General features: G+C 33.1%; 1 protein-coding gene across 1 annotated transcript; it reads right to left on the reverse strand.

Moving 5' to 3' along the window:
- Positions 1-881: 881 nt before the first annotated feature.
- On the reverse strand, positions 882-19,307 carry LOC132746389 (hormone-sensitive lipase-like). The gene is made up of 11 exons (XM_060735510.1): positions 18,995-19,307; positions 16,463-16,597; positions 15,449-15,587; positions 13,412-13,567; positions 10,641-10,718; positions 10,138-10,323; positions 9,303-9,431; positions 4,937-5,081; positions 3,996-4,214; positions 2,089-3,608; positions 882-1,643 (listed from the first exon to the last, which is right to left on the reverse strand). The coding sequence occupies exons 1-11, from the start codon at positions 19,291-19,293 to the stop codon at positions 1,437-1,439; spliced, it is 3,213 nt and encodes a 1,070-aa protein (XP_060591493.1). The 5' UTR covers positions 19,294-19,307; the 3' UTR covers positions 882-1,436.
- Positions 19,308-25,312: the final 6,005 nt, after the last annotated feature.

Raw genomic sequence — 25,312 nt, forward strand, 5'->3', positions numbered from 1 at the left:
TGCAAAGGCAAAAAAGGACCAGTTGGGTGTATGCCAAATATATTTATTATATAACCCCCTGAAATTCTTCAATGGACTTGCCTGACTTTGAATTTGGAACATTCCATTTATAATTTAAGGAATTTCAGTATCAAGTGATAATTTAGCCACTAATCATACAAAGCCTGTTTAGAGTGCACATGTACTGGTGGCAAAAGCTAACCACTTTATAAATGGCTAATTTCAAATCTACTTATATATTTGTTTAATTTCTATTTATATTTTTTTCGTAAATAAAACAAACAAGTCACAGGTGTAAAAAGCGTTTTCATTAAAAAAAAAAAAAAGAAAAAAAAAGGTAAAAGATATCAAATCAACTTATTTCTCCGCAAAAAAAAATAATTACTTAAAAAAACCTGTAGAAATGTTATATGTTCACAACTGCCGTAGATCTAACATAAAGGCTTTATTAAAAAAGAAATTCTATTTGAGAAATATATAATATGTTTCTGTATCTTATATTACTTTATTGGTAATAACTCAGAAATACTTTGGATATTCATAAAAATACCATAAACCAAATTTATTTATGATAAATTATATTATACTTTTGTTTTCAATGTTTGTGTTGTGCTTTAAGCTACACCAATATACATGTACTTATATATTCATATGAAAGACTTTAATGGGGGGAGGAAGACCTAAAGTATATGTGACCCTTGATGAATTATTTCAGACTGCTATGACCTTTAAGTGATTACTCAAGTAATGTACATGTATGTGATGAATAACAGGATAAATGCTAAAGAGTTATCCAATGTTAAAGCAAAAAGTCAATGAAAAACATTGGATTGTAATGTATTGTAATCACTTACAGATAAAAGTGATTTGCCCAAGTTTGGGCCAGGAAGTAGAATCAAACAAGTTGAAAAATCATAATGATATTCATTCATCTAGAATTCAAAGCCCCAGGCTGACAAAACTCAAAACCACAGCAGTGGGAACAAATTCATTGAAATCTTTTAATTCTTTTCTAGTTGTAGCTCTTAACAAATAATTTTCTATCAGTACACGCAAATTAAGAAATATAGTACTACAAGCCTTTATATATCTACTTGATATTAAATATGCACAGCTTTAATGCAGACATATTTAGTTCATGGCCAACAACTCCTAATAAACTATAAGATCTTATGAAGGTTGTACAAGTTGTAAAAGACTTATTTAAGTTATTATAGTATTAAGTCCCACAAAATATGGAATAAAGTAAGGAATCCAATAGTATTCATCAGAAATTTCACTACATGATTTATGTTGAAAATTAAAAAAACATATTATTTTTTACTGTGTTCTAAGTCTAAAAAAAAACAAAAACATGTAAAAATATTGGAAAATGACATTTTACACCCAACTGGCATCTTTAAGCCCAACATATCACAAAAATGTAATATAAAAATCTAGAACTTTATGGTGGTTTCTAGCACCTCTTGTATTTTATCACAGCAGAAATTAGAAGCTTGTCTAGCCTCTACACTGGCATCAGAAAAACTGAGGAAACCATGTGGCAGGTTATCAAACACTTTCAATGACACAGATCGTCCTAGTCTATCAAGCTTCTTGGCGAACATGATTGAGTCATCTAGAAGTGGATCAAAATGACATGCCTGTAAAATCAAAAGCATCTGTTCAATAATTTTATTACATTAATTATGAAAAAAAAGGAAATATTTTCAAAAAATATCATGCAATGTTTGTTTGTATACATGAAAAACAGAATTGAAAACAACTAGCATCATCAAAAAGTATTAAGCTTGTAATACGGTTTATCACTTGATTGTTAAACCCGGAAACTTTCTTTTTAATCCCAGAAGCTAAACGATAATCTTGTTCAAATGCACTTCATTTCTCTGACTTAAACTTTTGTTCTGTTGTATAATGCAATAAAATAACATATCAATATATCAGCATTTAGTAAAGACCCTAGTCTGACAAAATAGATGTGACTGGACTGTCTCTACACAGCTAACATATCTTAAAATTGATACTCTGGCTTCTATAGCTGGAATTATATAGGGAATATATATAAAATTCTATAAGGTAAAAACTTACAGTAAGATGTACCGGTGGCAATTTCCTCAGAGCTTCATCAGGTGCCAACAGTGGAGACATATACATATTTTTCACAATAGGCAAATGACGGAACAGCTGTATGGGGCTCTGAGTAATTTTCCTTTGAACCGAATACAACTTTGGAGCGAGCGACCTTTTCCCTGGTGACAACTGTGGAGAAACTGGTGAACCTGATGTCTTGAGAGGTGAAGACTTGGCTGAAATCTGCCCAGGATGAAAAGGTGTTGCAAGATCTAAACTCATATGGCCTCTAGTATAGTTGTGTTGATATTCCTTTGTTGAGGTAGAACTTGTACTCTTGTTGTCATGGCTACACTCATTATCTGTATCACCTTGTATTCCACTATCACATGAGATTTGTTTCTGCCATTTGGTATCACTGTCCAAGTTTGAAACATTTCCATCACTGACTATATTGCCTTCAGATATATCATCACATACTGAATCAGAACCATTTACAAGATCTTCTAAAGAATGGCATAAATTGCTTTTCATATCACCATAGTTGCTAGGATCAATATCCTCTGTTTCGTTAAGTATCTCTTGGCATACAGCATACATTTCTGAAGGATCTTTAACATCATCATCATCAGTTTTATGTTCGGTCTCACTATCTTGCACATCTATTACTACATTGGAATCTATTTCATCCAATAGGTCTTTGACTGTCCTTTCTATAATGTTAATTTCTGGATTTTCACTTGTCATCTCAGATTCTTTCTTACTTGCAGTTTCTATAGCTGGATTGCTTTTTATTAATTCATGCTCATTTACATCATCAGATCTAAGTGTATTACCCTGTTTTAAATAACCTGTATTCTCATCTACACCATTCACTTCTTCAATTTGTTTTACATTATTATCAGTGTTTGGTTTGTCAGTTTTGGCAACACATTCAGTATCACATTTGGCTTTGACAGAATCTTCTCCCATCATTGAAACCTCAGATTCATCAAAACATTTGGCAACAGTCTCTGTCATGTTTGTGTCTACTTCAGATTTAGTATCACAACCTTTTAACTCTGGTATCTGAATTAAATCACCTTTGTAGTTTTCAGAATCGGATTCAAGTTTATCCATATCACAGACTACAAATTCACACTCGGACAAATTGTCCAGACTTTTACAGACTGGTATATTCTCTTTTTTATCTAGACTAGCTACTGAAGAATTTAAATCTAAGCAGTCACTTGATTGAGAGGCTTGTTCTTTTTCAGAACACTTACAGCTTGAGCTATCATCATCATGAACACATTTAGAACACATAAGACAAGGATTGCCATTGGCCGTAGACTCATTAGATTTTATGTCATTTGATTCCTGATCTGTCGATTTATTTTCAGCCTGGTTGCAATCTGTTTTTTGATTGGCTATCACATCTAAAGTATCATCTGTACAAGAAGAGGAATCCACAACCTCCCAGTTTTCATACTTGCCAGGATTACAGAAAATAGGAGCTGCTAAGGCACTAGAAAACTTGTCAGCTATGCCAGCATAAGCTGCAAAATATAAAAATAGATGTGAATTCAAAGATTAAGAAGTTTCAACACTGTCTATGTTACATTGTTATCCAGGACTGTTTTCAAATAGGGGAAGTTGCCCTTCTCTTAAATTTGGGAAAAAATAATACAGTATTTGTGCAAAAGGGGAAGTCAAAGTTAATTACATTTTAAGGAAAAGCTGCAAAATTTTAATAATAAGAATTTTCTTGAAAGGAAGCAGCAAATAAACTGTACCTGGTAAAGAAGGACAAGAGTTATCACATGTGTCGCCTGATGATGGGACAGTTTGTTCCCTATGTGTCCCGGTTATTCATTTAGTTTATGTTTTAGGCCCATGGACCAAAGTAGAAGTATTTTAAATTTAAACGTCATAGGAAATGTTACCTGCAAGACACCGGGTAAGAATTCCTACTGGTAGAAGGGGATCAATCATAGATAACAGACGGGCTGGTGATGGTGTGTATTGCACCAAGGTTGCCGAGTATGCTGCAACTATACCATCTGGTATACGTATCTGGTATGACACTGCCCGCAGTGCCGTAGATATCACAATATTACCACCTGCACTATCTCCAGCAAAACAAATACGTTCTCCAGTCCAACCTGTTTAAATAAAATAAAAATATATTTTTGTTCTAATGACTTCCATTTGTTTTTGAAGTATTCTTTGAAATAATAAGCCACTACAATCACAACTTTATAAGTTTCATGATTTTCTTAAGTTTTATATAATTCATAAAAGTGGAAACAAACTTCTTTGACTTCAAACATGTTAGTACTACAAATTTGTTTGTTTTAAGTCACACTGAGGTTGCACTTCCAACTGAACAGGTGGAGGAAAACCTAAAAAACCTTGCTTTCATGCACCATTTCAGGAATGACCTGGCACTTGAACAGAACCCACTGCCTTTCTGAGCTTACCAAAAAGAAAGAAAGAATCCAAAGTCCCTTATAGAATTTGAACCCAGAGAGTAGAGACAACTGATTTGAAGTTAGCAACTTCAACCTCTTTGACAGCTATATACACATGTAGTCCCTGAGAACTACAAAGTTTGTTGTAAAGTATAGTACATTACCTTTTTTACATGTTGCAAATAGTATATGTTCAAAGCAAAAACAGTGTTACATTATGTGATGCAAACATCACCTTATTACAGTAACTGGTTAACTCCTATTGAAATTTAGTTAATGGAGTTAACCAGTTACTGCACTAAAGTGACACTAACTTAATCTAAGAGATTAGAATCAAATGTACTAAGCTTAAACATTAGTAGAATATATATATATATTCTTCTCTAAATATGTTTAAATTATATAATGCAAACCTAGTTTCTCTGGATTTTTTAAAGCCCAAGCATAAGCATAGAAGCTTTCCTCTAACCCACGTGGAAATGGGAGATCTGGAGCCAAGGCATAATCTACAGACAGGATTGGCATCTCAAGTTTTCTCGCCCATACACGTAGATAATTCTGAAAGCCAAAACAAAAAGAAGTTTGAAATAGGTAAAACTTTCTGAAATGGTATTAAAAATGACTCCAGCAATGGGTAATATTATACATAATTATATCAATATTTTAACAATGTGATTTTAATAAAAGATTTTCATCAATATGAAATTTACTTTTTCTGAAAACTTGAAGTCAGGGGTGTGTACATTACAATTATAATCTGATTAATTTAAATTAATCAAAACACTTTGAATAGTTAAAAATAACTATTTATTAAGCTACAATAATTTAATTGCTGTAATATGACTGACAAAAGCATTGGAGCTCTCATGTCTGTTAACTTTGAAACAAGACCATGTAAACAGTTTTCTGTGAGACTTAAATGTAGAGGGCAGACTTCGTTGAAAATCAATGTTCTAGACAAACAGATCTAGTGTCTTTCTTATATGAGTCGCGTCATGACAAAACCAAGATAGTGCGTTTGCAACCAGCATGGATCTAGACCAGCCTACGCTTACCAACTCTATTACAAGTAGGGAAACTGATAGCGAACAGCATGGATCCTGATCAGACTGCGGGGAAGCGCAGGCTGGTCTGAATCCATGCTGGTCGCAAACCCATTATGTTGGTTTTGTCATGACGCAGCTCATATGTGTTTTGCCTCTTGTTTAAATCTGGTAGTTTTGAGTAAAATTTCCAAATTATTTTTGACAAGTGTTTCTATGGTCTATACAAAAGTTTTCCTACAAACTCGGTGACAGTAATCAGAAGAACTCCTGACAAGTTATCAAATGAACTCCGTCCCCTAGGTTAACAGTTCCTTCCCTGTGAAGCAGCAAAACATCACTTCAAATATTTTAATAACAATAAATATTGACCAATACAAGTATTTTAAATCAGTCACTGCTTTTCAACTTTGTGTTGATAAATATCTTTCATAATTGAAGGGAGTCCTGTTATGCTTTACATATCATTTTAAGAACTATTTATAAATGCTATATAAAAATATGTTATCTGTATATTTATTAAATCAACAAACACCGTATTGTAAGTGAACAATTATTCACAACCAAATCATATTTATTCATATTGTTCTTATGAATTTTCAGTATAAGTACACAAAATAATACAGGTGAAATGTTTGTTTGTTTCATTTTACGCCTTTCCCCAACAGTATTTTAATCATATAAGCGGGTAGTTTCCTAACCATCATTCCTGGAGAGTTACACAAGTACTAGACTACCTTCCTCCGTGCTAAACTACCAAAGCATCTCCCGTGGATCAAACCCACGCCAGAGAGGTAACTGGATTAGAAGTCATCGACTCTAACCCCTCGACCACGAAGCCATACAGGCGAAATGATAAGGTTGCATATTTTACAATCTGATTCTTATATTATATGGCTTAAAAATCTCAAATATCTGTCATCACTTATGAAACTATTAAAGCAGCATGCCTTCAAAAATCAAACTTGAGACAAATGTGTTTATAGTAGAGAAATGTACATCAGTAAATATTCACTATTTCAGGTGAAACATTGAATGTAGTATGCAATTATGGCACAAATTCACAATTTTCATATTTTAATACAAAATGTTTACTCCACTACAACTTAAGTCGGAGACATTTCTTCAATAATATCTTAACAAATCATATGTAATTTCTGTATAGAAGACTAGATTAAATCACTTTAATGATAATACTTGACAATGTTAGTTCTCATTAAAATTATAGTCTAAGTTTTCATAGAAATTATCACAAATCTTAAGTGTATTACTTGAAATAAATGTAACTTAATCTCTAGTCATTCAGCTCTATATTTAGATTAATTTCAAAAACACCACATGCTGTGTTTTGTATCAATAACCTTATTTTTATAACTATTCTTAACTAAAAGGGGACATTACTTCAAAAAATAGTATTTTCACAATTATGTCCCTTAATTACACCTTGTCATGATATGCACGTATTCCAAGTTTCATGTTGACATCTATGTTTGAATATATGGCTACATTAATGTTTTTTACATGACGATGTCAACACAGCAATCATAATCGCTCAACTTTTTCTTTAAAACAGACATTCAAGCTTAAATTGGCAACCACTTCAATATCTATAATTTTAAAGAGCTTTCAAGAAAATGTACATTATCTACACATGGCATAAGAGAATAAATGCTCCAGAAATTTGCTGTGTGGGGGATCATAACTGTGCAGTTTTTGTGAGTTTAAATCAGGGGTTAGACTACAGTCACCAAACATTAAGTGACAATAATAACACTTTGTGTAACAGTGAGCTAAACATTAATGCATTGGAAATACATGTACATTGAATATAAAAGAATCTATATATTTATGTGAATAGATGTCTACAAAAAGTGAGTACCTGAAAATAATGGACAATGTCAAATTAAAACTAGCTTGTTCACATAATAATGTACTAATAAGAAAAACTTAGAAGTAAATAGATGGTTGTCAAAATAACAAAAATGCACACTCTCAAGTTTTACTTAGCACTTAAGGTGATATTATGCAAATTTGTTCAATGTCAAGTTGAGCGGAATAAACTATATGTTTCAAACGATTGACTGTTATAATGGTGATTGGTAATCAGTCGATATTGGCAAATGTTTAGGACAAAATATAAATCTGCCTAAAATATAAAAAGAATGTCTGACTCTGTTTAAAAGGTGAACATGTGGGTATTTGACTTTATTTATACTCGCCATTGGTTGCCAATGTGGGCGAGTCCTCTACAAGAGTATTAGTCATATTAAATTTTGAAGGATAGTGCAAGATGGATCAAATTGGCTTCCAACCCACAATGTCAACATTACAAGTCTGGTGCTCTACCCGACTGAGTTATGCCAGCTGGCATACTGTTGGTAGGTCATTTTTTTGTATGTTTTTGTTGAACTTTGAATGGACTGTTCCAAATTCAGAACGGCAAATTCTAAACACAAATTCAACAGGTTACAAACCAATGAGTGAAGAGAGAAAGAGTGTAATTGAAAAGGAAGGACTGTTTACACTCTTGCCTTTTTTGGAAACATTTTTATCCTGCTCAACCTATGTTACTAATGAACATGTACGGCTCTGTATACAAATAGCAGCTTCTTAATTCTTAATATCAAAATAATACAATTGATCAGCCAATAAAACAGAGGCTTGCCAGACTGCAAGGATGCATAGGATTGTCTGGCTTTTTAGTGGTAGAATAACAAAGTTCTAGGAGCACTGAAATGTACCAACCTTGTACACACAATAAGTCCATCATCACGTTTGACACATATCACAGGCTAGTGGATGAGTACAAAAAGTATTGAGTACAGGTTTGGATTTTTGTATTTCTTACGTCAGAAAATGACTTTTTCCACCAGAAAACTTGCAGGTTTGTAATAAAATCTGACAGTGTATTAGACATGACAATATTAGAATAGTATGTCATGGTATATAAAAATAGCTAAATAAATATGACAGGATAAAACTTGTGAACAAGCATCTTGAAATTAAAGTTCTAAAAAAAAACCAGAACTGAAATACACAGAATAATACAAAATTAATGTTGCACTCAGACAACTACAGGTTGTTTTGTTAGTACCTTTTGATTCATTTCTTTACTACAATAATGATAAATTGAATAAATGTAGGAGTCATTTATATCAAATATTTCATATGATACCTAAATACTGCACTGAAATACTTAACCATAAACTGTGAAAAAGTTACCAAAATTGACCTTAAATTCAGACATCTAAAACATACAGTAAAGTAATTTTATACACGAAAATCAAATTATTCATTGCCTAATGTTATACATCATAACCAAATGTTTAATTCTAAAAATTCACTAAAAACTGTAAGATAATAGTTATCATACAGGAATTCAATTCTTATCAATATTTTTTTCTTCGCATGATTATATTTTTTTATAATTAAAAAATGTTGAAATATCCTTAAATCATCAACATTTATGAAGTCATTCAAGGGAGATAAATCTCATTACTTAACCATTCAAAGCTGTTAAAACAGATTACGCTATGTTTAAAACCGAAAACTTAGCTGAAAATCTGAAAAAAGATAACCCTATAAAAGCTACTAATTGCTAGTTAAGACCAATTTTGCATTATTGAATATTCTTTTAACCTATGGATATGTTAACAACTGTATCTTTTCTAGGCTATTATGAGTGGAAGCATTTAAAATACATTTTCAAATTCTATGTAAAAAAAAACGAAAGTACCTCGTGAGATTGTGAAGACTGGGCAACAAACCCACCACCGTGGCAGTGGAACAACAGCCCAGGTGACGGAGGTAACACAACAGGTTTTGAACTTCCTGTCTTTGGCTGAAACATTTTCCTGGTCACTTGCTGAAAATAATATATCAAAATATAATTTAGACAATGTTCAAATTAATCAAATAAGCTTTTATTCTATGATGATATCCAGACCAAAAAGACACGTCAATTCCATTTCACACAGCCTAAATAACAATTGAATTTTACTATTAAATCATATCCTTTTGTTTTAAATTACTGTCTGTTTCTATACAATAAATTAAAATTGTTCTTTGCTTTTAAACTATCAACTTAATGCTCTTCACTCTTGCCAAGAATATTTCCAAAAAAAATTGTATGTGGTATAACTGAGAAATTCTGAGCTGACAAACTTCAGAACAATTTTGCTTATGCTAGATGGATTCATCAATAATTATAATGTTACAATTATTTTTTTTAAAGAAATGTGAGGATTTCTTGGAAATCTTTAATATTGCTTATCAAAAATCAAACTTTTGATTTTTGTACTTAATTAAATTATTGAAATCAATCTGTATGCCTTGTATAATGCTTGTCTCTTAAAAATTCTAAGTTTAAAAAGAGACATAACTTCAAAAATATTACTTTCAGAATTATGTCCCTTGTCTAAGTTTCTTGTTGGTCACTTTTGAAAAATGTTTGAATAATTAAGTTTTAGCACAACAATTATGACAACTAGGCAGTGATTATTATAACTTGATTTTTTCTTCAAAAAAGACGAGCTAAAAACATGTGTATCAATGAATAATTTATTATTTACCATTCCTTCTCTTAAAGCATGAGAGATGAGTCTGACTTTGACAGGGGCGGGACCTGTGTGGGCACAAGGCGGAGTTATAGTCACTGTGTCATCCTGCCCCTCAGCTGTTGGTAAATCGAAGTTTTCTGGTTCAAGGGAGAGAACCTCGCTCACCTCTACATGAGGAAAGGTAAAAGATCGAACTTGCTGTAATAAATAAAATCAATACATTAACATGATTAAATTTGAAAATGATAAACAGCAAGATATTAGCTTAAACATATCACAGCCATATACTCATATTGATAAATTTCAGTGCAGCTAAATCAAACCCATGAATCTTCATCCAGGATTTCAAAACTTTGTCAAAACACATCAAATAGGGTTTAAATCTATAAAAATTCTCTTGTCATTTAATAATGGTTTTCAATGCAAGGTTCGGTATGTAGAGTTTTTATTTCTTACACTTTGTTGGCAGCTTGTTTATCATAAGAAAAGGCAGAGAAAATTTGATTTTGACTTACATGAAGTAGCGGGGACTCTGTAATTGACCAGAATTGTTTACAAAATTTGATATCAGCTGTCCTTGTGATGTCTACCACCTGAAATAAAAACAGAACATTTATTCTGTATATTATGAAAGATATTAAATAAGTGTATGTTCAATACTGAATTTATTGAATGAGTTGAATAAAAGTATATCATGGGAGTCTGTGGCAAGCAATATTTTATTCAATAAGTTCAAGAACTTCAGTAATGAAGCTGCAGGAATATAATATTTTATTTATCACATGCATAAACAAGAGGGCCATGATGGCCCTAAGGTCACTCACCTGTATGTAGGCCCCCGGAGCGGGCCAGTTTAAACCCCAGGGCTTTTATTTGAACAAACTTGGAAGACACCTATAAGAAGACGTTTCATGATGTTCACACTTATAATGAAAAACAATGATCTGCCCTCCCCTACCCCCGGCAGGGCCAATTTTAACCAAAGGGCTTTTATTTGAACAAACTTGGTAGACACCCATAAGAAAATGTTTCATGCTAAACATCTAAGCTGTAGCTCATTGTGTTTTTTTAAAGAAGATTTTTTAAGTTTTTACTATACACATATAGTTAAAAACAATGACACCCCTGGGACTGGGTCAGTTTTGACCCCAGGGCTTTTATTTGAACAAACTTTGTAGACACTTACTAGAACATGTTTCATGCTTAATATCTAAACTCTAGCTATTTAGGTTTTTTCAAAGAATACTTTTTAAGTTTTTGATATACACATATATAAGGAAAATCAATGACCCCCGGGACGGGGCCAATTTTGAACCCAGGGCTCTTATTTGAACAAACTTGGTAGACACCAATTAGAACATGTTTCATGCTAAATATCTTAGCTCTAGCTCTTTGAGTTCTTTAAAAGAAGATTTTTTAAGTTTTTACTATATACATATAGGGAAAATCAATGACCCCCTGGGGCGGAGCCAATTTTGACCCCAGGGCTTTTATTTGAACAAACTTGGTAGACACCCATTAGAACATGTTTCATGCTAAATATCTTAGCTCTAGCTCTTTGAGTTCTTTAAAAGAAGATTTTTTAAGTTTTTACTATATACATATAGGGAAAATCAATGACCCCCTGGGGCGGGGCCAATTTTGACCCCAGGGCTTTTATTTGAACAAACTTGGTAGACACCCATTAGAACATGTTTCATGCTAAATATCTTAGCTCTAGCTCTTTGAGTTCTTTAAAAGAAGATTTTTTAAGTTTTTACTATATACATATAGGGAAAATCAATGACCCCCTGGGGCGGAGCCAATTTTGACCCCAGGGCTTTTATTTGAACAAACTTGGTAGACACCCATTAGAACATGTTTCATGCTAAATATCTTAGCTCTAGCTCTTTTGGTTCTTTAAAAGAAGATTTTTTAAGTTTTTACTATATACATATAGGGAAAATCAATGACTCCCTGGGGCGGGGCCAATTTTGACCCCAGGGCTTTTATTTGAACAAACTTGGTAGACACTCACTAGAAGATGTTTCATGCCAAATATCTAAGCTCTAGCTCTTTGGGTTTTTTAAAAGAAGATATTTAAAGTTTTTTCTTTCGGTTGCCATGGCAACCAGAGTTCTGCATGGAATTAAATTCTTTGAACAATTTTCAAAGGTGACCACCAAAGGAACATTCCTGTGAAGTTTGGATGAAATTGGCTTAGTGGTTTATGAGGAGATGTCATTTAAAGTAAAAGTTTACGGACGGACGACGGACGGACGGACGCCGGACGAAAAGCGATCACAAAAGCTCACCCTGTCACTTTGTGACAGGTGAGCTAAAAAGAACTGTTTACAGTAAAAAAATCATTTTTCATTGATGTGCTCAAAAAGTAACATAAACATTTAGCGTGTCGGTACACTATGTTTTAGTATGTTTTGTTTAATGCAAATAACGCCACATCAAAATATATGCATGGTTATGTAATATTATTTTAGTATGTGTCATTTATCTTACATTTTTCTATGACATATTGAGACAATGCAAGATAGTGTGATATAAAGTCATATCTCACTGTTCGAAACTGAGTGAGATATACATTTAGAATTTTGGATCTTGTTCTATTTTACTTATTTGGTAAAACATGACTGGCCATTAAACTGGTAAATTATTGCCATTAAATTAATTGCTTTGCCATTAATATATTAGTCCATCATTTATCGTACAACCACATTTGATTTCAATGTACTATAGCCAAAAATACTATACTTTCAAGAATTTCATTAAGTTTAGTGATGTGATAAAAAGAATCTCTCTTTAATTGTTACAAAATATCAAATTTTATAAAACTTATCCAATATAAAATTTTAATGCTCAGCAGAAGCTCAGTTTATATCAGTTTATATATATCAATTTCTTGAATTTATGTCCAAAACAAATGTATATAGATATAGCAATTCATGTGATATCTTTTGTATTTCTATAAAAATTTGTAAAACAAATCTGTAACTGCTATGCTCAATAGAGAGAACATCAACTAAGAAATCCAGGCATCCCTTGTTTGATCCTCAGATGGGACATGATTTCTCTGTGACAACTGATCTCAGATATTGTGTCTACTGGTCATTTGTCTCTCATTGATGATTCAGAAATCATGCAGGAGTAGTAGTTAGTCACTTTTGAAGGATTTTAATGATAAGTTATCCACCTAGATCGGCTGCTTAGATATGACCGAAAATATGTTTTAAGTTTTGTGTAAATAATAGAAAACAAACAAACATACATAAAAACTGTGAACAATTCAAACCTGCTTTGCTCTAAGATCATAATTAGCTAGGTATTTTCCACTGTTGAATAAAGATGAGGCAATCTGGATCACTTGAGATGTCTCCTCATAACATTCACTAAATGTTGCCATGGCAATTACAACCATCTGTAATACCTTCTGCATTGATTCACTGAACTTGAATTTAAGAAATGAAAAACAAATAAATTAGTACATATTCCTTCCTTACGGAGGGTTTCAGGAGTTTTCATATAGACATATAGGCAAATTATTTTTCGCTTAAAATGATTCTGTTATCATATTCTAACAACAAGCCACGTTTACAGAAATTCTATTGAACAATTTTAACTTTGACTATATGTCTATATGAAAACTCCTGAAAACACCCTAAAGAGAATTAATTAACATATTTAAAATTCAAACAAAACATATTTAAGTAATATCCTGTATTTGGTTAACACACTTTCCCAAAGGAGCATCCTGATAAAACAAGCAATTATCATAGTATTGCGAGCAATCCATAAGCCCCCTACCGGTAAGAGCCCAAGCAACATTCTGAAGGGCCATTGGCCATTCACTTAGGTTCCTATTTTAAGTAAATTTGTTGAAAAAGTTCTTGAAAAGTGATCACAGGAAACAGTTTTTATGTACAGACAGATAGACTGAAGGACACTCTAAAGTTATTTTTTAAACATCCCTGTTATCAAAATTTTTTTAAATCCTATCATGATTGAAGAAGTTGGAGTAAAAATTACCAATTTCTCAAAAAAAAGTCTAAGTTCAAAAGGGGCATAATTCTGGAAATAGTCTTGCTAGAGTATTGAACACTCACAAATGTTGAGTGACAACAAGAAACATTTATATGAAGTTTGAAGTAGATACATTCAGAAAAAGAAGTTATTAAAAAAAAAAACAATGTTTTTTTCATGAAAATTTTAAGTTCAAGGGAGGTAATTCTGATAAATTTTGTGCTAGAGTTGTAAACCTTGTCACATATGATGTGGTTGATGACAATCAACTTATATTTAAAGTTTGAAGAAAATACCTTAAGAAATAAAGAACTTATAGTGAAAAAACTTAAAAACTAGAATCAGAAATCTTGAAATTCAGTCTATTTGTTGCCATAGCAACCAGAATTTTCAACATAGGAAGATAAAAAAGGATGTGCATAATTTCCATACTGCCATCTACCCATATGTCAAGTTTCATAAACATATTTTCAGTACTTTTTGTGTTATCACTGGATCCAGGTTATGTGTAAAATTTGCCATATTTTCAGTCTATTTGTTGCCATAGCAACCAGAATTTTCATCATAGGAAGAAAAGAAAAAGACGTGCATAATCTCTATACTGCCATCTATCCATATATCAAGTTTCATAAAAATATTTTCAGTACTTTTTGCGTTATCGCGGGATCCAGGTTATGTGTAAAATTTGCCATATTTTCAGTCTATTTGTTGCCATAGCAACCAGAATTTTCAACATAGGAAGAAAAGAAAAAGACGTGCATAATCTCCATACTGCCATCTATCCATATATCAAGTTTCATTAAAATATTTTCAGTACTTTTTGCGTTATTGCGGGATCCAGTTTTGTGGACGGACGGACTGACGGACGGACAGACGGACGGACTGACGGACGTTCCCACAGGACAGTAATTATGTGGCTACTCTATTGTTCTCTCTATTGTTCTTTTTAGCCACACAAAAGAAAATAGCCACATAAAAGCATTACGGAATGAATGACATCAAAGAGAAAGAACAGTTACCTATTGTCCCTCTAGCCACATAATTACTGTCTTGTGAGTGCGGACGGACGGACAGACGGACGGAGGGTAAACCTAAAGTCCCCTCCGGTAAACCAGTAGGGGACTAAAAACAAAATTAATTTCAAAACACAAATAGACTTCAATTAATAACACTTGATATAATCTAACTCTGGGGGCGAGATATGAAACTTACTGCAGTATGAATCTTATTCTGAACATAATACTTTTACCTAAATTCAGCAACTTGACTTTTCATTGAAAATGTGAAACTTTAAGGACCGATCAGTTACCTGAAAACCCATACACCTTCCATAGAAGCAATCAGTGTTCAACATCTCTACCTCCAGCAGTAAATCATCACCAACTGCCTCATCATTGTCCAAAAATAAATCTCCATCTTTACTTAACAACATCAGCTGCTGCAGGTACCTGTTTGAAATGTTGCAAAATTGCATGAAAATTAAAATATTCAATTTGTGACAGTATATATAATTATCTTTTACCATTATAAGTTGCTTCTTACATTACTCAGATACAATGTATGGATACTGTTTAACACGCTTATTCAACAACAGCTGTCAGTAGGACAGAGTGCTTGACTATTCTCAGTGCTTGATAGGAAACAAGAGCCTGGATATTTATGTAGAGTTTACCAATGTGCGATGCAGACACCTTGACAAGTACAATAGCTCTCTCTATTCTCCAAATAGTCAAGCTAAATGCTAACAACAAAATTAAGTGATTTTATCATTTGGAACTGAAGAAACATTACATTCTTTATTTTGAAGTCAGAAACTGCAGAATGTCTGACACTGGATATCACATATTATTGGTATTAAAGACAGATTTTAGAAGTCACAAGCAAATATCAGGAGTGAATGGCTCCATACTTCTACTAATGGAAGCCCACCTCATGTGCGCTAGCTGAATTATAGCTTCCTCACAACAAAAACAGTCCCTGGCAGTGTTGAGAGGCAAGTGGTTTGAAGTTAAGCATCATGCCTCTAGATTCATGCTAATTTTTAAGAAAATTTTGAAAATATATTTAACAGTTGTGGGTTCAAATCCAATTTATGGACTCTTGATTCTTTCATAAGGAAGATATCCGGCTAACTTAGGAAAGGTCAGCGGTTCTACTCAAGTGCCACCTCTTGCCAGAAATAATGCAGGATGGGGCATCTGAGGTCTTCCTTCACCAGTAAAGCTGGAATGGCACCATATGGCCTAAACAGTGTCCATGTGACTTAAGATCTTACAAACAAAACTGCTTTGACAATTTTCAAAATCTAATAAAGTGTATATACCCTAGAAAAGCCATCAATTGTCCTAATACTTCAACATAGCTTTCCAGTTCTTTCAGGTAATGTGATGAGCGGAACAGTAAACTACTCTTGTTAATGTTTATATGCCGGCACAGCTGCAGCAAATGTCCACAGCACCTGAAACACATATTAATAAATCATCACAAGGTTTTCCTCAGCAATTTCTAATTTAATTTTTCCCTAAATTTAATTTGATGTGAATTCATGTTCTCTGATGTGTGGATTCAATTTTAAATGTGAAATCATATAAACCATGAAATAAGACAATGAAATAGAAAAAAATAAAATATTGACGAATAATAGTATAGTACGCGGATCAAACAGCCAATCCATACCCGAGATGACCCAGCCAGCTGCTACAACAGGGCTCAAGCTAGGTTCAAAATTTAGGGAGAAGTCACTTCTCAATCCAGCTGCTTTAGGGAGAAGTGGGGAGACTTTAGGGAGAAGTGAGGAGATTCATTTATCGATGTTTGTTGTATGTTATCGCAATTATGTTGACTCACTGTACATATCTTATTAAATGAATTGGATTTGTGTTACAACAGAATATTCAATTTTAATTTAAAAGTAGTTTGAAACAAGTAATAAGAATGAGTATCATGTAATGCAACCATTGCATTAAATGAAGATAAAAAAGCCATAGTTGATTCCTATCATGGATCATATCATGGGTGGATTAACAGTTATTCCCTTCTGATTTACTATTAAAAAGCTTGCGCCGGACATTATATTCATAATCACTTATGTTGTAAAGAAAATGAAAGTAGATAACGAAAGAAACAATCTTTAATTTAACTTCATTTATAATAAATACAGTGTAATACTCCGTCAATTTTATAAAATTTAACTCGTCGACAAAAAAGGTTATCATATAACTTTCATTTAAAATTACCGTTACAGTTATATGTCGAGCGGTCCTCCTAATTCTGACAATCATTTGATAGTGAAAATTTAATTTACGTTTGATCCGTCCATCATAAATAATTGTTACGGGTAGTTGTATGTTAGCGATTTAATGATTGGTTTAATAATGTCGCCTCGATTAAAACGTGAATTACGATTGGTTTCTCGCACGTATCGGTAATCTCGCCGTGGGCGGAGTCTAATGGTTCCTCGAGTGTCTGTTAATTAGACTTTTATGACAAGTTGGTAAACAAACGGATTAATGACATTTCGCGTTGATTGAGATGCATGACAGTCCCTTTTTCCGGCGGCAAGGGTAAACAAAGCAAACACACACAACATGTTATTCACAGTTATTGTTATTGTTGGTAATAAAATCGGGCGACTTCATCTTCGCTTTCATGTAGGATGTCGGCGAAGTCAGACGGAATTCGGCGACTATTTCGCCCGAATCGCCCACCAGCTCGAGCCCTGTACAACTACAAGCGATTTAGTAAGTTACTAAGTATTTAAGTCATTACCCCAAGTGAAAACAAAAAAGGCAGAAACATTGAAGATAGGTTTAAGATTAACTGAATTTAGTTGAAAAGATCACTTGATGCACGCTTTGACTTATTTTTAAAAAAAAAAGCGATCTCAGAATCACACAATACACCCTCTAGTTGACAGTCTCTATATGAATGTAAATAACTGAGGTATATCAAGTGAAAAAAGAGTTGTTTCCCTTATCTTCGAGTTTAATCGGTATCTCTTATGCTAAAACAATACAAAAAGCCGTTTTTAAACCGCTCGTTTTGGGCAATTTAATGCGGTATGTCTTAATACCTGATATGAGTCATATCCTCGGATATGACTTTAAATACCGGATACGACTTATATTTTACAAAGTAATTATTTTTTTATTATTTTTTCTTGATACGATGTTTTATAATAATAAAATGATTTTACATGCAAAATATCGTTAAATTTGGTCCATAAATAAAAAAGTTATAAGTTATATTCGAATTACGTTCTATAAAAGTCATATCCGTGGCGGACAGGAGATACCGAATATGACTTATATTTTATAAATTGATTATTTTATTATGAATTTTTCTTGATACGATGTTTTATCTGCGGATATGACTCATTTCTGGTATTAAGTCATACCAAATTTAATGTCCAATTTTAAAATTTATTACACCTAAAGCTTGTGATCTTAGCTTCGTCTCAGTATATATTTCAACTTTTTTTTCTATTCTACCAAATAGTCAGGCTTCGTGGCCCTGGGCTTTGGCTTGCCCGGCTATAGACTACATGTGTATATTTAAAAAGAAAAACAAATATAGAATTCTATACCTATCAGGGAAATTTTCAGTACCATTTTGTTGGGCGCCTTAATGCAATGATAAACTGCGATGTATTCCGATAATAGCCAATCCCAACTTTTCGACTTACAAGATAACGATAAAAGCCGAGAAATTCTGATTGAAAACGGATGCTTATACTGTATCGGTCTCTTACTCGGTCGAATTACTTAGTGAAAAAGTGTAGAATCTGTAGACACTGCGAGGTGTTGCCTATTTCATACATTCATATTTTTTATGATTTCTGTTCTTATTTACGTACCTATTGACAATACTTATAAAACTCCGATATCCATTTGCCTGCACTGTCTCAGAAAAGTCATAATTTCCCAGTTTTGGAACGATATCTATCACCAGCGGTTCTAAAACTTGAGTTCTTTCCAATAAAATGCAAGAAGTTGCATAGAAACAAGCATGAATGCTGGATTTTCCCCGTTGATAATATTCTATATTACTGATCACCAATCCTCGAAGTTCTTTTATGCATGTGTGAAAGTACTTTAAAAAGTCTGCGTCATTTTTGCAAAGTCCAAACGGATTTTCTGTTTCCTTGTCCGCCATTACAAAAGAAGAGCATCATTCTACCCCAAAGAAAAAGATATGGAGATAAGGGCAGAGTTTATTCCGCGGAAACCGCGAAAAACCCGGAAAAGATCAAACTGTCTGCTATATCACATGTATCTTATACCAAATGATTAAACAAATGATTTAGATATTCTAATAGTTGAATAGTTTTTGTCCCTTGTAAATTTTGTCTTTTTATGAAATAAATTTTCGGAAATAATTTAATGCAAATTATTTAAAAGCTACTGATTTTTGCACGACTGAAGTAATTTAATATCCTTGATATAAATTATAAAGTTTTAAAGTAACGTTTTATGAATATCTTTCGAACCAGTTAAGTGAAGAAATATATGATGATATTAAAGCATTTAAGTTGTAAGGACTGTCTTTTTGAGTGAGTTTTCCTTATCATAACAGAATAAGAAAAAGTATTGGTCAAAAGTTACCGATTCGTTGACTATTATATAGTTAAAGAATAAGAACGTCAATGAATCTTGAATTGGAGAAAATGCATGTTTATAATATAAAAATCAAATCAGTCTACTTGTTTCGACTGATACGAAATGAAGATGAACAACATACAAAAGTTACTGTTCAAGCGGTAACATGGGTAACGACAGTACGTAAATATAAATATATATCAACGATAGGTATAACATTTTTTTTCTAATACAGAATTTGTCTAAAACCAAATATATATACATAAACAATAATTAGGAAAAGATAGGTAATGAATTAACTGTCAATTCATGTTGAACATTATGCATAATATCAATAGTTAGTGCTCGCCAATTTTTTTAAGCCAATCACCGACGAGGATTTTTCAAATTTTCAGGTTTCAAATCTTAATAGAACAAATTTTATTTAGTGCTCGCCAATTGTTTTAAGCCAATCACCGACGAGGATTTTTCAAATTTTCAGGCTACAAATCTTAATAGAACAGATTTTATATAAACTGGACGTTTTATATTATAAAACGCAAGTGGGCGGAGCACTAAGCCGGTTAGAGTGCATATTGGATGTTCTTCGTAAATAAGAAAGCTACAGTCGCTTCGCAAGCTCTGCTCCTTTTTAGCTCCTTTTTAGCTTTCTTATTTACTAAGAACACCCAATATGCACTCTAACCTATTTTTTTATGCGTTTATTTAAGGTCGCCGCCGGAAAGCCCATATGGGCGACCGCACACTCAAGTCGGGTCATCCTAGAGCGTCCCGCCGAGATTTTTCGTCGATTTTTTTCCAGCTTTATTGGTGGAGGAAGACCCCAGGTGCCCCTCCGGGCATTATTTCAGGCACGAGCGGGCACCTGGGTAGAACCACCGACCTTCCGTAAGCCAGCTGGATGGCTTCCTCACTCTAACCTATACATAAAGTGGACGTTTTATATTATAAAACGCAAGTGGGCGGAGCTAAGTTTCGAAGAGCGCTAAAGTGAAATATACGCATGTGCAGAGATCTTGAAGTTTACTCCTACTAATCAATATTTATGCATCATGTTTTTTCTGTACACGCACATGTATATCGTCACTACGGCATAGAATTAAAAAAAGAGGTTCATTGAAATGAAAACAGGCAAAATAACAGTAAAAATGTTTTATTACTTACGGAACCAGTATCATTTTATAATTTCCAAATAAAAAGTATGTATGTAATATTTCTTACTTTTTATGTAAATATTACAGCCCGTGCCGCTGCAAAATACTGCCATTTGTCCGAAGATGATATGAATATGAACATAATAAATATGTATGATGCATAGATTTCTATATAATCAAGCTACAGGTTCATTTCAGCCCGAAAAATATGTCGAGGTGACGGGCGAGGCAAGACATGTCGACTTCTTGTAGCTTATTGTGAAGTTGCAGTACATGAAAATCGGGCACATGACAAATCAGCACATAAATAAAACATTCTAGTGTTCCGTGGTATACATCTTTTCTACGTGTCATACCTCCTTTCCTTATTACAATGAGTTTTTACTGCATTGTTATCCATCGCTGGTTTGTTTTTAGCACAGGGACCCAGCACAGTGTTGGGATAGTGTAAAAATGTAATTCAAAAAAAAAAATATACTGTATATATAATCTATAAAGTATAATTTTTTTTCTAGAATTACTTTTTTTACACTATCCCAACACTGTGCCAGGTCCCTTTGGTTTTTAGCAGAGAATGACCTGTGTATGTTCAAAGAGGGTACCGTTTGACAATATTTCGCAAAGAGGGTACCGATATGGATATGCACCGTGATATTGTCTGATTTACCTAGATAAGCTATGCAAAACACGTGACCCGTAAATGTGTACCGCTACCTCTTCCAGATATGGTTATACACATTTAGGCTATCGTGTGACGTCACGCAGTGTGTTGGGCGGAAAAAAATGGGCGGAGCACTAAGCCGGTTAGAGTGCATATTGGATGTTCTTCGTAAATAAGAAAGCTACAGTCGCTTCGCAAGCTCCGCTCCTTTTTAGCTTTCTTATTTACGAAGAACACCCAATATGCACTCTAACCTATACGAAGAAAACGATTCTTCAATACCTTCACTATTAAAATGAACAGCCACTGAAAATATTAGGATATATTGGGCCGCTGAAATTGTTTATATCAAACTTAGGGCTGTTCATCGTTGTCGACACTTTTTGACGTGTCCGTAAATGTATTGTATTTGGCATTTTGACGTGTCTAATACGAACAGAAAAGTTATAAGGCTATGTGGCTCAATATGTATATATCATACTGTAATTTTCCCCTTTCTGGATTACATATAGATTTTATTAAAACAACGTACCATTAGTCAGCAGAATGACTGATGACTATGCATTTCTATTATAGGTCCAGAAAAAAGATCAATTTTTATTTCCATCCCAAATCTTAATTCAATAATATTAAGAGGGTATTTTTTTGTTTGAGTGAAATATGGAATATATTTTCACGAAACATGATAAAATACCACATATTTTCACGAGCCGGGACGTGTGCCAATTTAGCACTGTCATGTTGATTTCAGACAAGCGTATGGCATAAATCTGTGTATTATAATTATATAGGCATATTACAATGTATATTTCCCTTCTGACACGTGGGGATGGAATTATGTTCATTAGATTATTGTGTACGTGGCGCTTTAAGATAGTGCTTAATAAATAAAACGTTTAAATAGTCATTGACAGTATCTGTACATCACTGATAAGCTATTCTTATGTTGATAAGAGGTGTGTGCTATGTTGATTGGATTTTAGTAAATTTTATTTAATTTAAGACTTTTATTTGATATTTAACTAATTTTTACGTGAAATGATTGTTAGAACTCTGTCATTGGAATAAGTAAAATGTAATTTACTCTTTAGAGAAAACATTTAAAACACAAAATTATATGATGTATGTTATTTAAAGTTTACTTTTAATTTTGTAAGAAGCTAGCGGATATTTATGAGATTGGACATGTTAAGGTCCTGAATGCCTACAGACCAATTCATATAAAGCCCTACAGGTCCCATATGAGCCAACTTAACAAAAAGTTTGACAAGCCAAGGCCATTAAAACAAAAAAGAGTCATTTCACATCGCAACATCGTATGAGCAAATTCCTAAGAATATGGACGATACCTGGCCACAAACTCAACAAATATGATATAGTCATATGAGCCAACTTCAGGTTATCTGCGAAGAATGATATAGAATGGAGTCAAGACCCCCTTTGACTAAAGCTACCCTCAATAAAAAAGCAACAAAAATAAATAAAATTTATCTGTTCTACATCATTTGCTGAATCATACTACTAGTATATGCTTTAATGTATTTAATAGTTCACCAGTTTGTGATATTCTCATTATGATTATTATTCTGAAAGGGCGGATTGTCCCTCATTAAGTCTGCAAAAAAATCTGTAAAATCAAATGGTATCACAAGAGGTGTGTAAATTATGTTGAAACATTTAGCGGACAAAAACAGTTGTACCGAATTAAATGTTAAGATTTTCATTTCATGGTGGCATGCGAAACCACATGATTTTAAGACAAAATTCTAAATTATTTCCATTATTTTTTAAAGTATTAGTATTTAAAATATGCTTATAAAGGAAATATTAACAAATATTGATCAAAAATGCGTATTTTCGCTATCGCAACTCTTTAACTATTTATTTTAATACCACTCGATAGAAATAAATCCTGTATTTATAGAAAAAAATTTAAATATCCTCTGTGTATTAAATCTTGATTAACGCAATAATTTCCCCGTAATTACACGTTCATACAATTTTACATATTACAGAAATTTGAGCTTCCAACAAAATTACATGTATAATCAATCAAATGTAGATACGTATATTTTAGTTCAATCAATTCTGTTTTAAACTGCTGTATATATGTTATTGTATAAAGTTATTGGTGTGAACAAAATCCCTCAGCTGTATGCCTTTAAAGGGATATTCATGCAAAATAAAGACAAAAATATTAAAATGATCTTTGAACTCAAATCACGCTAAAATGACTTTTCTTGAAGTTTTAGCATAAATTTCTGTTTAAATTCTATATAATTTGGGTTTGAAGCGTAAATATATCTATATATTTTGAACAAAATTTAGACGCCAATAGAATCACCAAAAAGTTTTAAAACAAGTCAAGTGACTTGAACAGACCCTTGAAGTTACAATAACAGATATTGTGGATATTGTATGATTGAAACAAGCCTAAGTCATTCATTTGACATTTTCTTTAACGTTTCCAGAGTTCACTTTGACAACTATTGTGAAATGCTAGCGCTCTAACCTGACCCACGCGGGTCAAGTTAGGAAACCACCATTTTATTCTTTATATGGAGAAAAGTTTTGTTCCTTTGACTGTCTAATATATTTATTTTGAGGGCATTTACAGAATAATGAATGAAAAATTCAAAACTAAGAAATGAAAATTTTGCCTGTGTCTCCCTTTAATACAATGTTGTATATTTATTTGATAGTTATGTCATATATATGCTATTTCAGGGGAAGGTCGATCGCTAATGTTGTAAGAACTTGGGCCCAACCTTTTTACAGGGTCTTTCAAATAGAATTCTATTTGAAAGACACTGAGTACTAGTACAGTAGTAAAGCGTTTACCAAAACAATTTAATATAGTTATGTCCCTGTAATCACCAGAGTCGTTTTCATCACCCTTTAAGGCTTATTTCTATACAACGATAAAACCACTCCTTTACTCCATATCTCTGGGAAAATACAAGAGTAAGGAATAATAATGTCTTCAGCCTTGTTAAATTTTAGATGTATGAATCATAAAATGCCAATTGAGAAAGGTAGATTCCTAAATGTAGAGAGAAATTTACGTTTATAAATATACGTTATATGAGTCAAACCACCTGGGTGACGAATTTCACTATCTCTTTTTTGTTCACATAAATAAAAACCAATCCTTCGATTAGAACCAAGCGACAATGTGACGTCGCGACAACACGCCGCGCGACAACGCGCCGTTTGGCGTACATCGTTAGCGACAGGACGACAAGACGAAAGTCCGACAACGCGCCGTTTGGCGCTTTGTAATGTTTTCGCTAGCGCCAACACGACGCACAAAAGCGTTCACAATCAGCCACCATAGTTTCTTGCATATCAGACAGGATTATCCATTGTTTCGGCGGTGCTAGAAAACCCTGTCTTACACCCCCATGTAAGACAAGTCGCGTGCTTTAAATGACGTGTAAGATTCTTATAATATGACACCTACAATTTAACTTATCAAAGATTTCGATTTGTACAATTTTAAGTTATTAATTATAAAAGTAAAATGTTATCAGCTAATACGGTATATGTTAAAAGCCTTTTGTTGTAAACTATCTAAAACGTTCCACCTATGCAGACGGACCCCCGGTTCAACTTATAACAAAATAGAAGCAGTGTGTTGTGACTTTTATAATGAGTCAAAATGCATTGTTTCACGAAATTTGATACAAGGTTATTTGTTTCTATTCTATTCATTGTTTCGATGCCCTTGAATAACCCCAGACTTGTATAGGTTTTACATG

The sequence above is a fragment of the Ruditapes philippinarum genome, unplaced genomic scaffold, assembly GCF_026571515.1.
Source record: "Ruditapes philippinarum isolate M1 unplaced genomic scaffold, ASM2657151v2 ctg2567_1_1_1_1, whole genome shotgun sequence".
Taxonomy (NCBI): Eukaryota; Metazoa; Mollusca; class Bivalvia; order Venerida; family Veneridae; genus Ruditapes; species Ruditapes philippinarum.

Bases quoted from the DNA above. Each gene is read 5' to 3' on its own strand.
- LOC132746389 (XM_060735510.1), bottom strand. From the start codon at position 19,293: ATGGCGGACAAGGAAACAGAAAATCCGTTTGGACTTTGCAAAAATGAC. The intron at 15,588-16,462 runs GTATATACACTT...CATTTCAAACAG, and splicing joins CAATTGATGGCTTTTCTAGG to GTACCTGCAGCAGCTGATGT. The intron at 3,609-3,995 runs GTAACATTTCCT...TATATTTTGCAG, and splicing joins TCTTACCCGGTGTCTTGCAG to CTTATGCTGGCATAGCTGAC.